Source organism: Erpetoichthys calabaricus, chromosome 4, assembly GCF_900747795.2.
Source record: "Erpetoichthys calabaricus chromosome 4, fErpCal1.3, whole genome shotgun sequence".
Lineage (NCBI taxonomy): Eukaryota > Metazoa > Chordata > Cladistia > Polypteriformes > Polypteridae > Erpetoichthys > Erpetoichthys calabaricus.
Window position 1 is genome coordinate 211,270,950 of NC_041397.2, and position 18,636 is coordinate 211,289,585.

General features: G+C 34.4%; 1 protein-coding gene across 37 annotated transcripts in view; it reads left to right on the forward strand.

Moving 5' to 3' along the window:
• Window positions 1-18,636, forward strand: part of dlg2 (discs, large homolog 2 (Drosophila)) — a 1,641,316-nt gene that overhangs the window by 1,463,087 nt on the left and 159,593 nt on the right. For all 37 annotated transcript variants that reach the window (XM_051926947.1, XM_051926951.1, XM_051926957.1 and 34 more), the window contains one exon: window positions 6,558-6,672. In XM_051926947.1, coding sequence (XP_051782907.1) covers window positions 6,558-6,672 — 115 coding nt within the window. The remainder of the gene's footprint in view (window positions 1-6,557; window positions 6,673-18,636) is intronic.

The following is an 18,636-nucleotide window of genomic DNA, read 5'->3' on the forward strand; positions in this document are numbered from 1 at the left end:
ACATCCTTCTGCTGATACCAGCATAGGGGAGACATCCCCACCCATAATTACAACAGCACAAGTGAGCAGAGAGCTGAGGAGACTTCGTGCCAGTAAAGCAGCGGGTCCAGATGGAGTATCGCCACGACTGCTGAAGGTCTGTGCATCGGAGCTGGGGGGTCCTCTACAGCGCATCTTCAACCTGAGCCTGGAACAGGGGAGAGTCCCGAGGCTTTGGAAAACATCTTGTATCACCCCAGTCCCAAAGGTATCACGTCCTAGTGAGCTGAATGACTTTCGGCCTGTTGCTCTGATATCACATGTGATGAAGACCATGGAGAGGCTGCTGCTTCACCACCTTAGGCCACAGGTTCAACACGTCCTTGACCCTCTGCAGTTTGCATATCAGGAGAAGGTGGGAGAGGAGGATGCCATCATCTATATGCTACACCGATCCCTCTCTCACTTGGACAGAGGCAGTGGTGCTGTAAGAATTATGTTTCTAGACTTCTCTAGCGCCTTCAACACAATCCAACCTCTGCTCCTTAGAGACAAGCTGACAGAGATGGGATTAGATTCATACCTAGTGGCATGGATCGTGGACTATCTTAAAGACAGACCTCAGTATGTGCGTCTTGGGAACTGCACGTCTGACATTGTGGTCAGTAACACAGGAGCGCCACAAGGGACTGTACTTTCTCCGGTCCTGTTCAGCCTATATACATCGGACTTCCAATACAACTCGGAGTCCTGCCATGTGCAAAAGTTCGCTGATGACACTGCTATCGTGGGCTACATCAGGAATGGGCTGGAGGATGAGTATAGGGACCTAATCAATGACTTTGTTAAATGGTGCGACTCAAACCACCTACAACTGAACACCAGCAAAACCAAGGAGTTGGTCGTGGATTTTAGGAGGCCCAGACCCCTCATAGACCCTGTGATCATCAAAGGTGACTGTGTGCAGATGGTGCAGACCTATAAATATCTGGGAGTGCAGCTGGATGATAAATTAGACTGGACTGCCAATACTGATGCGCTGTGCAAGAAAGGACAGAGCCGACTATACTTCCTTAGAAGGCTGGCATCCTTCAACATCTGCAATAAGATGCTGCAGATGTTCTATCAGACAGTTGTGGTGAGCACCCTCTTCTACGCGGTGGTGTGCTGGGGAGGCAGCATTAAGAAGAAAGACGCCTCACACCTGGACAAACTGGTGAGGAAGGCAGGCTCTATTGTTGGCATGGAGCTGGACAGTTTAACATCTGTGGCAGAGCGAAGGGCGCTCAGTAGGCTCCTATCAATTATGGAGAATCCACTGCATCCACTAAATAGTATCGTCTCCAGACAGAAGAGCAGCTTCAGCGACAGACTGCTGTCACTGTCCTGCTCCACTGACAGATTGAGGAGATCGTTCCTCCCCCAAACTATGCGACTCTTCAATTCCACCCGGGGGTGTAAACGTTAACATTTAACATTATACAAAGTTATTGCCTGTTTTTTCACCTGCATTATTATCATTCTTTAATTTAATATTATTTATTGTATCATTATTCTGCTGCTGGAGAATGTGAATTTCCCATTGGGATTAATAAAGTATCTATCTATCTATCTGTCTATCTAATGTTTGTGATGCAACATCTGCTGGAATGACAAATCCAATGTGTTTTATTACAGCATGCATTACAAAATACATTCCAATAAATGTTGTACTACAAACGTTAATGCTTAGGTCTATGTTGATTACTTAGATTTCAACCCGTCTTAGATAGGTCACACAGATAATTGAATATACAAACTGTAATATACTCTAAAGAAATGTTTTACTATTGTTAGAGTATGACCAAATAATAAATAATATGAAGCCATTGAACTTAATTTTGATGGTACTAATCTTCTTATTGTGATATTGTTTAAAATTTAAAAAGGACAACCCAAATCATTTACGAATTTTCTTAATTAAAACATTATAAAATTGTTTCTTTTATCATGACATCTTCATAATCACTTAAGCTCAGCAAATTAGACCAGGAGGAAAGCAATGGCTGCTAGTACAAATTATTAATGTCCATCCGACATAATAAATATGAAATTGTGCATGATGGGTCAAAACAACTGCTTTATTCATTCATCCAAATATCCATTTCAGCATCAACAGGAAGTACATAAACGGGACTTGTCCATAAAATGGCAGCTGCTTATAACTGTACAGTGTCAAATTTGCTTAATCTGTTGATCTTGTTTGTACAAATCTATGTGGATATTTAAAGGAAAAATATACAGACATAGCAAAAAATGTACAAATGTCACTCTGGATCTGGGAACAAACACAACTTTTCAGAACTGTAAGACAGCACATCTTGAACAATCCTACAATTTTTAAGTTCTACTTGTTTTAAAATGTTTTTGCAGGATATCAGACTAGCAGGAAAACCCACAATTAAATTCTGAATGAAAGTTAGGGAATTACTACAAAATTCCATTTCATAAAGCTATTCATACACTTTGTAATATTTTACACATCAAATATTTCAGCCATTGTTTATTACAGAAATGTCTTTAAACATTACATAATGTTCATCAACTGATTCATTTTGTAACCTGCTTATCCAGTTTAGAGGTGATGTAGCACTAAATGATGTGTAAGGTTAAAAATCTAAATTGTCTAACATTTCATCATCCGAAGACATGCAGCACTTCTAATCTTATGACTCAATGGATCAGTGTACCAGGCAATATGCAGAATGAGTGAAAGGACATATGGAAGAGTTAGTAGATGGAGTCCACTGAGAACTCCTACATTTGGCAGAGTTGCTGTAAAATCATCCAGTTAGAGGATTATTTTTATATGGAATTGAACAGTTCCCTGACATTTAATGTGATTGCTTCATTAGGCAAATGTGCAGGTGCTTGATATCTTGCATTAAGCTGTTAGTTTTCTTTACTGTAAAGCTTTCAGACACAAATGTTAGGAGTTACTTAGACAAGCAATACCTTTTGCAGATTATGTAGAAAAGTGTTATTTACACACTGTTGTGAATCTTAGTTTTTGACTTGATTTTTACCTTTTAGTTGGTTTTTCAATATGTTGCAATTTTTATCATTTTATGTTTTCAGATACCATGGCATAATGCAGACTACAGATTTGATTTTTTTTATTAGATATTCTGACATTCTTTTGTATTTGACATATTCCTTGTAAAGACACTGAACCTTTTGCTTTTGCCTGATTATTTTTTTCAGTTTCATTCCATGGTTAGCAATGAAAACCACATCAATTGAAACTACATCTTGAAAAGCTAAGGCTTTTTTTTTTAAGGATCATTTTAATATTGATGATTATACTGACTATGCCATCATTATCCTTTTTATTTACTCATTTGTTTGTTTTACTTTTGTACTGTCTTCTTAGTGGTGAAGCCCGATTTGAAAAAAATATTTAACGTACTGTTGTTCATCCTTGGTAATCCTTCCATTTTCTTCGGAAGTACATAATTGAAACATGCCATCTTGTCTTTATGCTACCCATCAATATTTTTTTAACTGCAGCCAACTTTGCAAGCCTTAATTCCATACTAGTTGACCTGAGACAGAGAACAGTCACATTTCAGTCATTCAGCTAATATAATACTATTAAATTTGTCCTCTGTTAGTCATGAAGGGTGTTTAGTTTTATTTTTTAATGTCTATTGCTGGAATTAATACCCAATATTGTTGCTTGTCAGGCTATAATGATATTAAAATGTATTTTACTGAAACAAGTTTTTTTCCAGTTTGCATTGCACTGTCTTGTTAAAGTGATTTTTTTTATTTTAGTTTTATAGAGTCATTATTGTCATGGAAATGTTTTCTGACTATAGCCCAAAACATTTTACTGCTCTTTATCCATATGTAAGCTTTTACTCTTTCTGTAAATTTTATCAAGCTTAAAATCACACCAAAACCTACAAAATACAATTCATTTAAATGTACGAAGTATACCAGAAGATGAACATACTTTAAAAACACAGTCAACACATAAAGGACACCTTGTTTATTCATTTTGTATTATCAACTGCAGATATTTTCAATTTTTGTACACAAATCTCATGTTCATACGTTTAAATAGTCCTTGTAGATATAGTTCACATCATTTTCCAAGAAAATATAATTTTACTTTTAAATAAATTTGGTTAAAATTGGTAAATAAATTTGCTTAACATGTGTGACTGAAATTACAAGATTTTCTAAATTTCAAAATGTGAGTTCCTTGAAAGAAAATCTGGATGTAAAAATCAAATTCGGTACAGCATAAGGAATTGTATTAATTTTTGAAACTTTGAACAGATACTGTGTGTATATCTTCTGCAAATTTACTTTATATTCATGGAAAGATGAAAGAAAATGTGATGATCTTAACCCTTGGTATTAATTTTATAAAGTTTGTTGGATGTGAAATGATGACTGAGCCTAAAGCTGTAGAAAAAAAGCAATTCAGATTGATTGTATTTTTAAAATATATTCCTGTTTATGCTGTATGACATTTGGCAGTACAAACATAAATATTCTCTTCAATGTTATTTATATATTCTCACAACCTATCTATATTCCATTGCTACTGTGCGGTTTATGCTAATGTATACTTAAAATGCACCTAAAAAACTTTTTTTGAAATGAAACATGAATAAAACCTCAACAAATCTTTTCATGGACCTAGCCTTTCAACTATCTTTTTTAACAAAATTCACAAGATCATTCAACTCAGTGTGGCCTGCTGGTCAGAATTGCAACTAAGAATTGAACCCTCTTAAGCTTCTTGTTCATGGTTTTGCTCTGTCTACAATAGCACACCCAGTAACTGATATTTAGCCTCTCTAACCTACAGAATGTTATTTCTCTTCTGGTCTGTTCTATTCCACACTCTGTTTGCACTACTCACCTATTTAAAACTCTTGAAAAAACTCTATAGCTTCTCATTGCTGTTACAATCCAGTAACAAACACCCTCTTCCAATCTTTAGTCCTGCATGGCTGTGCTACCCACTACCTTAGCCTCACGTCTGTTCATTTATTATTCCCCAAAGACATTGTTTCTTCCTAAGCTTGCCTTCTCACTGTGCTTCCTGTCATTAAAGAAGCTAGAAAGATTGGATTATTCTCATCCTTGCCTCTCACAAGTTAGTTTATCCTCAGTATCAGAAATCCTCTCACTTTGACAACTTGGGATTTTCAACCACTTGGCTCTACGGTAAATGTCAAAGGGATTTCCCTGAACCTGTCTGCCCTTGATTTATGGTGCACATCAGTATAGATTACTCATTAGTTGCCTAGCCCAGCTGTTAACTGCGGTATTGCATTTATTGTAGTTTAACAATTGCTTTTAAGGTCGCACTGTCTTCTCAAGCACTTATGTATGTTGTACGTATCCTGATTTTTGTAATGCATATTTGACGCCTGCTGAATAAGTAGCAAAATGCAGTCCAGTTTGGTAATTTATTCATTTTCTACATTGTATATAAATGTGGGAGAGAGATGTACAAATCGGTGCATTAATTCAAGTAAGCTAACATGACATTGCAAACTACACTATGCTTTGTTTGTGATGGTTTAAATATTTTTTTATCTCTCTAAAGAAATTTGGCAGCACAATATTAGTAAAGTCAAAAAATGTGAATTTTCCAGCCTGTGTTTTTAGCATGTACCAGTTTATTTCTTTCAGTAATTCTTCATTTTGACTGTCAAAATTTAACCATCTATTAATTTTTTCACCCACTTATCCAGGGCACATTCACACACACCCACACTTTTTGGATAATTTTAGAAATCCCAATTAATTTAACTTAGAAATCTCTCAGAAATGGGATGAAACCATGAGTGGGGTATTCCACACAGGCAGGATGTGAGCCCAGTCTTCTGAAGCTATAAGGCAGCAGCACTAACTGCCAAGCCCCCCTTCCACTCACTTCAAAATAGGATTATTTTTCTGTTAAAAGATGCATTACACTTATTTATTTTTCAAGTACATGTACTGTCTTCTTTTAACCAAAAAGAAAACAGCTTTCCTTTAAAACAAACAATGTCAGTGATCCGATTTACAGAGATATACACGAAGAGTAATTACAAACCCCAGGAGACTAGAAAATGATTTCCAATACAATATATGTGCAGTAAATTAGAATTTGTTGAATCGTCTCATTTTCCACAAAGAAAAATGTGTGTGTGAGCAAGAAATCATTAGAACTTTCCAGTCAAGCAAACACTGTAAGACGAGGTCTTACAGAAAATGATTGGGCAATTAGGAATTGTGTTTTCAGATTCAGATTCAGATCACTGATGGGCCGAATTGCTTTATGGACTTGATTTCTTTTCCATAATGTGGTGCTATAAGCCAGCTATCAATATTGGAAAGCTTAGTATACCAGTTTGCTATGATTTGTCTTTCACCTTACATGATTATTATGAAGGAAATTATTTTGTGATCATCCCTGCAACAGTAGTGGATATATTTAATAAAAATAACATTTTACAGTCAAGTTATAAAAGGAAGCTCATTTCCAAATCATAAGCTTTTCTTAAAAAAAGTTCACTTTCTTCTTTCAGAATACGGGCGGTTTGAAGCAAAAATCCATGATTTACGGGAGCAGATGATGAATCACAGCATGAGCTCTGGATCAGGATCCCTACGAACCAATCAGAAGCGTTCCCTTTATGTAAGGTAAGCTACAGCTTGTTTTATTTACATGTTATCTATGGCTTATAGTACCTACGAACACAGTATGATAAATTCTGAAAATGTGAAAAGGCGTTTTATATTACTGTCTTTTAAGGTTGTCTTTTAATCTCTATAAATGTTTCTTTGTGTGTATATTCGGTTTTTCATTTTTTTTTCTCATTTAGACTTAATTTTAGTTTAAGTCTATAGCTCTCTTGAGTTTCTTTGTTTACATGACACTGTTAGGATGTGTCATGTGACCTAGACCGTCATGCCTGTGACATTCTGGAAGTGACACTATAAATACACAATGACTGTAAAATGTTCCATCTGTCGGAGGATACTCTACATTTTGTATCTCTTTAGTGCAGTTAGCTTATTGTCCAAGTAGGTCCTAATGTTAGCATTGATTACCGGTTTTTGGCTTTCATTTCACCTTTAACTCCTGAATAATGTCTTTTCCTATGATTCTTGGTGGCCTGATTAATTTCTGATCTCTTAGTTTTGATTGTTTGCTGCCCCTGACAACATATTCATCTATGAAAATCATCTTCTGATCTTTTGCCCCTATAATTCTCAGACAGTTATCATGCCATGTAACACCTGTGAGGTGTAGTTATGAAATGTCATTGCTTCTTTTTCATTCTTTTCAAACTAAAGATCATTTTTGTGTGATGACAAAGTGTACTTTTTATGCGGTGCTTATGACACATTTTATATAGGAGCTTTGACAACAAAAGAAGTCAAGCTGATCTGGTTAGCAAATAACTAAATTGTTCCAATATCTCATCCAGATACTTTTTGAAAGTTGCTAAGGTTTCCACCTCAACTACAAACCTCTGTTGTTTGATCTGCTTTTCCATCACTCCATGTGTAAAGAAGGACTTTTCGGTCTTTGTTGTATTGGACTTCTTATTAACAACTACCCCATTCTCTTTTAGTTCAATTACACTTTTATTGAGGGTTTTGAGTGCTCTAGATTATAAATCTATCATTAGTATCCATAAATAACCCTTAATTCTGTTTTTGTTATTACCATTTTCACTGCCATATTGGGCTGTGGATTTTAACCTACTCTGTTATGTGCTTTGGTTGCTAGTGCTGCCTTTGTGCCTCTAGGGGGGGTGTCTTCGGAGGTCAGAATCCTTGTTCAATTAATCGTTGGGGGTTAAAAGTTCCTCAGAAATGTTGCTTCCTTATACAAACTGCTGAATTCCAAAACAAACCTTTTTTTGCCTATTCCGTTTTGAATATGTTTTGAATGCTCTTGTTCTTTGATCCTTGTCTATATATTTTTCAGCCTTGATTTTTGTGTCGCATTTCAGCCTTGGTAATTGTGTGGTTGATAATTTGGTTCTTGACCCTTTTTTTAGGTTTTGACTAAAAACTATTTTTGGTTGCTTGTTGGTATAGCAGTTTTATTCTGTGAGATTTGCTATTTAAATGAAGAAATTCTGCTAGAACAAACTTATTGATGCCTTCATGTAGATGTTTACCTTTTGTGAAAGACTTTAGTCGGATTGAGACCAAAACATGTGGCACACCACCCTCAGAATGGAATAATGACAGAGAAAGTAAAATACTAAAAATAATTATATGATTCTGTTTCTGTGTTTGTGGTATATCCAATGATCATCTGTCACTTAGTGGATTCATAACTGTCAAAAATAAAATTCTTTGTACTTGAGCAAATTTAAAGGCTAGTAGGATCCTGAGTCACACATCACGTTGTTTGGAGTAGGGGTTAAGAGAGTTTATGCTTAAACTGTGAAAGTACTGTAACTTTCAGAAAAATTTTGGTCTCAATATTATGAAAAAGACAAAAGCTAATAGAAGAGCTGCTAGACTTAATTGAGGACTGAAAGACATGGGCTATGAAGAAAGACCAGAGAATTTTAATGTGTTTGTTTTCAGCAAAAAGTGATTAAGAGGTCACATTGGTTGCTTCAAAATTAGTTCTGGCATAGATAGAAGATAGTGAAAGATAAATTTTGCATTACTGTTGTAAACTATTTCTTCACTCAGAGTGTAACTAAAAAGAAATAACTCAGTGTCCTGCCTCTCTCCATTTCACGTCATCACATGAAGAAGCTGGCCGTGGACCCAGGGCCTCTCAGTCATAAGTGTAAGCTTATCCAGATGAGCTAAAACAGAACTCTTTTCACTCAAATAAGTAAGCAGGCCTCTAACATGCACTGCAAGGTATCATATTACATAGCATAAGGACCTCTGGAGAACTAACTTAATTGAAATTAACAAGTTGACTAGTCTGAACAGCCTGTTCTTCTCTAAACTATCTCTTATTTGTTGTTCTCTAAACTCTGTTTTGGAAAGGAGATAACTTTTAATGTATATTTTTCTTTAGCAGTAGTCCCTTGTAGTCTGTACAATGTGATATTTTTCCATTACTCAGTTTTATATATTGGAGTACTTAGCCAAATAAACAAACCATACAGTAATTAAACATTTTTACAAACTTTTCAGACATACAGTAGAAAAGAAGTATAAAGGGAACAAACACTGAAAATGTAAGATAAAGTTTTAAGTGAAAGACTACATAGAAGTAGATGTATAACTTTAGGAGGAGTGAATTAATGGGGGAAAAACACATGTTGTTATAAGGAAAAAAACAGTATCTATCTATCAGTACATATCTGTTTCCATGACAAGGAGAACTTTTACTTCTGAGAACAAGAAACAAAGGCAGCAAAAGTAACAAAGGATTTTACATTATTTGCTTAGCATTTCAAAAACCATTTAATTCTACCCGCAGGGAAATTTAATCCTGAAGTCAAATGTTTCATTGATACAGTAGCATGCAAAATTGGGATTGCATCTTGGTTAGTCAGCATGAAATACAGTATACATTATAAATAAGGGAAGATAACTCATGCGTTGCTTTGTTTCAACTGGTGGCCCTCTTCATTTATATTAAGAATATAGAATCATAAACTGTGTATATATTGCCAACAGAGGCTCACTTATTGTGTAGTGTGCACAACTTGAAAGGATAGGAAATGCATTTAAATAAATCAAAAAGACAATCTTAATCTTAATAAAAATTCAGTATTCAAAAGATCAAAGTAAGGTCAGATTGTTTTCTAGATGGATCCTGCAAGAAACAAAGTAATTTTACTTTATGTAAGCATATTTTTTACAGTATCTTGGAAAAATTCAAGAAATAAACACAAAAATTAAAAACAATAAATTATAGGGTGAAGACTAGTGATGACTAAACTCAATGGTGTTCACTTCGCCTGGAGTTTGGAGAAATCACAAAAGTGTTCGTGAATATCAGCAAACTACATTGAAGTGAATGAAGAAGGACTAACTGAAGTAGATTTGACTGGATTATAATGGTTCAAGCATGTTTAAAGTGTCCCTGAGGGCTAGGGAAATGTCTGCCAACTATAGTGGACCAATTATTGTGGCAAAAAAGGTGAGCCCGAGCTGTGCAGCAGCAGTACCAACCACTGCACTACCGTGCTTCCATGAGATCAAAGAAGAAACAATGCAGTCACAGACGAGCAATCATATACAGTATTTTGTCAAAACAAAGTGGAAATCCCGAAAGCATAGTCAAAATATGTAGGTCTTCTAAAGGAAGAAAATTCAAAGTGTCCTGTCATGATTTAAACCTCTGACTCATTTTATTTTTTGAAGGTTCTCCAAACTGTCATTGCACTTTTTCTTCTATTAAATAGATAGAAAAGTCTTGTAAATAGTAGTAAATCTTTCATTATTGTTATCATTTCATGTGTCTTGTATTTTTCGTCAGGCTCCTTCAAGGTTTGTTTTTTTATCTTCACATGACTAATTATGCATGCGTAGGGCATGGTACTCCTTCTCTTATACTGATGTGGAACCAGAAGATCGACCTGCACATTTGGTGACAAACAGAGATAACTCATTATTTATGATATATATGTTTCATAAAAATAATTTTTTTTACTTATCTGTTCTACCACTAAGTTCCACAGAGTCTGTAATGCATCAGCATTGTATACCTGGGGGTTGGTCCCATCCAATTTACAGCTCCGAGGGATAGTGAGCTAGCCTCGCAAAGCGTTATGGGGCGCTGGGTAAAAGAGTTCTTCTAAACTGGCTGAATTATCAGTAAATAATTTGACAAACAAGGGCAAATGCAAATGCAGCCAATTTGCTGTGAATAACATTTTGGCGAAATTCGCTGATCAACACTAGTGAAGACTGTATAATTTACATTAAAATCAACTAAAAAACTGCAGTCTTGGGTGGTGCAGTATTCACCACACTATAAGAAAGATATAATTTACTGTAGGTTGTATAAAGTGAAGAATTATTTTTAAACGATAAATTATTTTTGCCATGTGAATCACAGTTTTAAATTACATGTTTGTATTTAGTTTGCCAAACTCTTTAGGTCTCCCTACATTTGTTAAAATGCAAAACCTTTCCAAACTATTTTTTCTCAGAGTTTTTTCATATTTTTTAGAAAAACATTCTTTAAAAAGGTTGATTCTGTTGTTAGCTTGTTTATATGAAAAGCCACATAATCACAGAATGATACTACTTTCTGTAGATCGAAGAAGGTGGCATGACACTGCCTGACTTATGACTGTACTATTGTGTTGAGGATTTACATAATTTAATACAATCGAAGGATGCAGAAAGTGCTAAAAATGCACTTACTTGGTTGATTCTGGGAAGAAAATCTTTTAAGAAGTCCTCCTTGATCTGTGCTCTATATGCACAAGTTCTCAATACTTACTAACAGTTTGCTAGTAAATAGATTGTGCTTCATTCACTCATAATATGGAACCAATATAGAGAACACATTAAAGCAGAGACATTATTGTCTGCTGCTACTTTACATTATAATTTTGCATTCCAGCCCTCCTTCAGTTATAAAGTATTTAACTCAAAAAAGTTTTTGTGTATCTCATCCTTCAGAGATCTTTATATTGACATTGTTTTTTTAACATTTTGATGAAATCCATTGCAAATACAGAATTCTCTCAAATCTCTTACTTCTCGGTTTACAAGATGTGAACTTTGTTATACAGAATTTCCCTAACTTTCATAGTCTTCAATTAATCCCTAATCCTCCATCAATATACACTCTTGGAAATCTTTTTAATTATTAAAGACAACAGTATTGGAAGTATTTCCATATTTTTCAATCAGTATCATAGTGCTTCCCACTAAGATCTTAGCAACACTGGGAAAGAGTTCACTCTATCAATAACTCATATAAATAGCCAAATTTGATTATTCATAATATTCACATTTATCCAGATTAAAATTACTCAAAATGTTTCAGGGAATGGGCCCTAATTGTAACAATGCAAATGCCATGTAGTTCTGGCCTTACTAGGCAAACATTTTGTGGATATCCTAAATGGAAAACTTTTTGAGAAAAGGTGAGTTCTTGTCAATCAGATAGCATTGGACTTACAATCATCCAACATTCTATTAAAGCAGTGTTCGGAGTTACAGTATATTAGATGGGATCAGACTAACGATAATCTCACTATCTTTCTTTTGCTATATTTTAAGCACATTGACTAGTCTTGCTAGCTGGAAGAATCCCTCATAACTCCTTGGTAAAACAATATCTTGTATTTCCTAAAACTAGAAGCAATCACAGTTTTTTTGTTGAACTCTTTACAGATTCTTTAGAAGAATTCATTAATATTATTTTGTAATAAATCTGGTTTGTTTTTAACTCCTGTAATTATACTTCGTTGTATTGTTTAAAACATTGTGGGGTTTTTGTTACAAATTAGTTATTTGTATTGGGTAAGGGGGGTGTTTTCAGTGTTGTTTAAACATCTTATTCCTTTCTGTGGTTTACTGGATTGATTGTATTGATTGATTATAGCAATATGTGTTTCATTCTTGGGTCATAATGTTTCTATTCTAATGCATGTATATGTAAATAAATGAAATTCATTATTAAAACAATGTAACTATTTTATTTGATATAACTAACTCATTTAATTTCTTGCTGAACTATTCTCAACTATTAGTGTTTAACTAATTTCTGAAAGGTACTGCACGACTTTTATTCTGTAGAATAGTTTTTTTATAAATTTAACATACAATAAGGATAAATCACAAGTTTAGTTCAAGAAATATGCATGATCATTAGGAATTTCATTAAACATTTCTAGTGCATTTAGCTGTTCCACAATAGCCCCTCTTCTTTGAACCTATGTTGCAGGACCAGCTGAGTTTTGCAGTTTACAAGTTTAGCTTTGCCATACAGTTTTCCAAAAACACATATCAGACCAAAGAAGAGGACGCTCTGCAAAACAGTATATAGAAAATCTGTGAAATACAGAAACTAACACTAAATTCATTCAGTATGTGTAAGAAAAATATTGAATTTCTTAACTGTCTTCAAAGTAGAATCAAAAAATGGATTCTTAAACATTTATAGTATATGATATTCTCAATGTCTTTTCAGTTAGAGAACCTGGAGCTGCCGACCTTTTCTTTCCAAAATGTATGACCATATCTTTAATTATCTTCACATTTAGCAAGCCACCATTTCATGAAACCATAAATAAAACATTCCTGAGGTGATTTTTCAGATTTTAAAATACCAAGCAGTAGATTAGCCATCATCAGCATGTTTAAAATTGCATGACAATAAAATGAAGTTCAATACTCATTTATGCACAAAATGTACTTTACTTGAAAGAGAAGAACACAGCCTTGTTAGGTGTATAGCATACATTAAAAGAATTTTAAGATGGCAGAGTACAGTTCAGTCTAATTTGCTGTGTGCAATTCACAAAATTAAGCAAAAAGCTTAAAACAACCCTATGTTGCATTAGCATCTTGATGGGCAGATATGGCTAAAATGTACTGAACCCACTGCTAAAATGAATGATCAACATCTTGGTTAAATTTTTCATCTTGCTCAAGATGTTCAAAGATGTGGTTAAGCATAACTGCCAGGGTAGGCATACAAGTGTACCAAATCAGTGGCATCTTTAGGATTTTAAAAAAATATGATAGGCTCAAAACAGTATTTTTGTCTTGTCGGTACATTAAGCATTGGTTACAACTGAACTTGTTCATTGCTATTCACTCTTTTTTAAACTCCTAGTCAGTATTAAATAAGCAAGCAACATAACTAACCTACCTCTTTGATCCAGATGATAACAATATTAATTCACTTTTCTGTATCTTATTAATTCTGCATACATGTATCAGAAATTCAGGACAACCAGCAACTTAATTTAGTTAAGGGTTTATCTTCAAAGTGGCAACTGGTTCTTAATTTAAAACCAAATGTAATGAATGTAATTTGACAGCATACTGACTCAGGACATACAAAAACTAGTAAATTAACCAGACATTTAATTAAAGACACAAATTGCCCCCTAATTACAGTGTTGGTTACAGTGAAAGCCTTAAAGCATTGCAGTCTTCCAAACTAGAATTTAGTCCCTTCTTTACAGTATAATTCATGTTTAAAGTTTTTATTTGTTCGAGAGTGATAGTGACCTGGAGTCCTTCTTCCTTATTGTAACAGGTATGTAAAGACATTTGGCATCAGGAAGAGTATCTAGCAATAAACCAGTTTTTGGCAGATGGCTAAACATGGTGATCCTGGAAAATTGCTGTGAAGCTGGCAGAGGGAGAGCAAGATAAAGATTGATTTTTTTAACTGTAACATCAAGGATTTTCAATGACAGCAGGCCCACTGTGGAATGAAATATATGAAATGGTTGGTGGTAGCTTAGCTTATATATTTTAAATTGATAAGAGTACAACATTTATTCACATTTACATTACAATTAAAATAAATCAATAAATAAATAAATAAATTTTAAAAACCATAATCCAATATCCTTGATAGTTTGACTTAATGTTTTGGCACACGAGTAGCAGTATTTTGCATATGATGTAGAATTTTTCAGTTTTTAAGGAGTACAAGATAATTTGCTAATATCAGATCTAATCTGTAATTATGAATTACGTTCACATTATACTTGTTTTCACAATAAGTGTAAAATGTGAGGTTGTGAGAAAAAAAAACACCCAGCATTGAAAAGGTTGAAAACATTTTGAAGAACTGTTATACCATTAATGTTGTGGGGACTGAAATCAAACCAATATTAAAGATTCAAGCATGTAGTAACTAAATTATGTGTCTCCTGGGAACAAAAAAAAATGGTCATTTATTTTAGAATGGCATTTACACAGAACAGAGGAGTCTTGTCAAACATTTGAAGGAATGAAAACTAAGTTAGAAGGAAGGAGAACTTGAAAGTATGTGTAAGGTAAAAGGAACATTTGGAAAACAAAGTCAAGTCAAGTTTATGTAGACAGTCCATGCATGTTAAAAATTAATATTTTTTTAAAGCTATGAGAAACTAAATGACTTTATGTTACTGACTTCTAGTGAGTTTATACCTGATATTCCAATTTTTGTAGATTTAAAAATAGAAGAATAAATGATTTATTTAGGCTAACAGAGCATTAGATCTTTGTAACTCTGAATCCGAAAACTGCTGAACTTGAATATGAAATGAAAACTCAACATTATCCTGTAATTGACCTGTCATATTTAATTTAGATCCATTTATCCATCCACAGAGAAACAGTATGCAGTAATTTTTAACAGGGTCCTACTGACCAATTCATTAGCTTGAGGTAAAATGTTAACTCTTGCGGATTTATACGTGAGCAGTTTTCGTTCATTTTTTTAAAGCTTTTTGCTTACATAAAAAACTGTCAGTAGTGTATAAAAAATTTTGGGTGCAATTTTAAAATGTGTAAAATTGCAGAACTTTAGAAATCAGTGGTATTATAGTCTATGCAACTCTGCTGTTTCTATTTTATGATTGTACTTTTTTTACATTTTTTCAATAATTTAATAATTTTGATTTAATTTTAATTGAAAAATAGTGCTAAATTGATTTGAAACTCTCCAATGACTTCACAGTCAAATCATGCTCCAGTGACTGCTTTTGAGTGGAGTAAAAATGATTTGTGTTGTAGCATAGAGCGGCATTTGTTTCATTTTGTATTAGGGATTTTGAGGGATACTGATTAACAACTCATGCTCCACTTGCCTGGGCCGAGTGCATGCTTTTAGTGTATTTTCATTTGAGATAAAATATCTCCAAGGGTATGATTCTATAAAGAGTTGTTAGGATTAATATTGAGTTGATGACAAAATAATTCAAAAAAGGAAGGCACCACAAATCACCTGGATAGAAATAACTTTAAGGTGCATTAACAGATGGATCAGCACAATTTTGGTAAGACTGGAAAGCAGAAAAACTTTATTATTAAAATGATACCAAAGATAGTGGAACTCAAATTACATTTTATTTTATGTATACATTCAGAGTATAATGTATTTTTCAAGTATTGTAACTTTTTTTGAATATGTTTATTTGGAACCCGTGGCTCCATTGCATTGGCTGTGTTATTTATGCTTTATACTCACAGATTTCATTATCTTATTCAAATGCTTTCTGTTTCTTTTCCAGTGCCTACTGTTATTTAATTGGCATATCTGTATTGCTTAGAGTTGATGTATTTATGAATTTGAATTATTTTATACCGTATTATGACATAGACATTATTATTAATGTGGAAAGTATGTTAGTTTACAGCAAGGAAATACAGATTTACATTATTTACCTACAGAACTAATAGCATAAAGAATGAATTGAGAAAGTATATGTACATGTTTATAATAGAATACACATCTATTATCCATCCATCCCTTTTCCAACCCGCTGAATCCGAACACAGGGTCACGGGGGTCTGCTGGAGCCAATCCCAGCCAACACAGGGCACAAGGCAGGAACCAATCCCGGGCAGGGTGCCAACCCACCGCAGACATCTATTATACAATAGTGTAATTATTAGAGCAAATCAGGTCCTAAACCTAAACCTGCACCCACTTTACAATTTACATTTTAAAATACTGGGATTAAAAGAGTGCCTAAATTGATTGCTGTTGAGTCTTAGAAATCCAAACTTAGAGCCTGATTATTACATTTGATATTCTGGTCTTTTTTCTGTTGTGTTTGTAGTACAGCTGAGTGATAGATGGCTCTTACACACCAATACTACTGACATTTTTACACTGCAACAGTTTCTTTTTCATCCATCCATCCATTATCCAACCTGCTATATCCTAACTACAGGGTCATGGGGGTCTTCTGGAGCCAATCCCAGCCAGCACAGGGCGCAAGGCAGGAAACAAACCCCGGGCTGGTGCACCAGCCCAACACAGGGTGCGCACACACACACCCACACACCAAGCATGCTCTAGGGACAATTTAGGATCTCAGTTTCTTTTCCTTGTATAAAAATTCTCAAACAAAGGTACTTTAATTTTCTAAAGCACAATTATTTCAATGAACAGTTATGAGGAGCCAAAGTGTATGTCTGAAATATCTGGCTGAAGATCAGAGCCAACCCTGAACACTAGTCCATTGCAGGGCCCACTCACACGGAACCATTTAAAATTGTCAGTTATCCTAATGTGCACATGGTTGCAATGTATGAACAAAATAAGTGTGTTTGGAGAAAATTCTATGTGTACACAAAGAGAACATGATAGCTTCATACAGACAGCAGCCAGGTGATGTCAAGCCCACGATCTGTGAGAGAACAAAACCAATCACCGCACCACCATGCAGCTTTAAACCCATTGAGCTATATTCAGAATAAAGTTCAGCCAGTTATTGGTAGTCTCCACATGTTTATGTTGGTGATTCATCTACATGGACTGCTTTTTTATTGTTACGACACAAGAGTTATATCCTTAACTTAAAAAGTACTTTGCTATAAAAAAGAATATTCATACTACAAAATCATGATAGGTTATCATGATCATGAAAATCATGTAAAAGGCTTTTTTGTGTGAATTGCAACAATCATTTGTATATGAAACAAAAAAAGAAAAAAAAAAAGAGAGACATCAGCCACGACATAAAACTCTATAGCAGAACGGTGGTCATTCGTAGTATCCTTTTCTGTTCAGTACCTTAAAAAGTGTCCAGTACCGGTATACTAAAATAGAGTCATGCAGAAATTATAATTCACATTCTCAACCAATATGTGAGGCTGGATGATATTAGAAGGAGACAGAAAAATCAATAAATAGCAATCTAATGTGAGTTTTGCAACCTTTCAAGAGCTCACACAGTAGATGGAGAGTTTAATAATCTAGGATAAGTCATTCAGCTAAAGAAGCAAAAAAAAACTGACTATATAAAAGTGGTATCACTCCTGTGTTAAACAGAGGAAAAGGGAATTAGTTCTTAAAAAGTGTTCTTCAGAATATTACATTCAAGTCATCTGCCTTAAGCCACAAAAGAACATGAAGGCATGCACTATCTTGTAAAATATGTGCAAAAATGGCTGTACGCATTTGTGTTCAAGCTTCAGTGGTAGAACTTTCTAAAGAGTACAAACTATAGAAATCTCTACAGAAAAACAATGAGTTCACCTTGGCTGTTGACATCAGAACAAATTACAGGGAGCACAGCTTCTGAAGTACGGTGTAGTTAGATGGATTCATCAATTCTGTGCTATCACTGCACCACACTTTTGAAATGCATGAATAAATGCCGAAGCTATGTAACATGTAGAACATTGTTTCTTCAGATTTTTCTGACAGTGCTTGTAATGTTATTAAGCTTACAAGCATGCAGCCTCAAACCTGCCTACTGGAATGATTGAAAAAACAATATAGCAGTGCATACCTAATAAATGAATCAGCTCTTAGATTTTCTGAGTTTCAAGCAGAAACAAACACTACCAGCTGCTATTTCAGTCTGTCAGCTTCACATTTGTGCCACCTGATTTACCAGCTCTAGCTAGTGTCACAGTCTTTTTGGCCATAAGTAATAGAACTCACGACTTACTGTCAAGTTCAATTAATCGAAATCAAAAGTTACTTGAGTCAAGCAATGATTTGATTTGATTAAATAAAAAATAAAA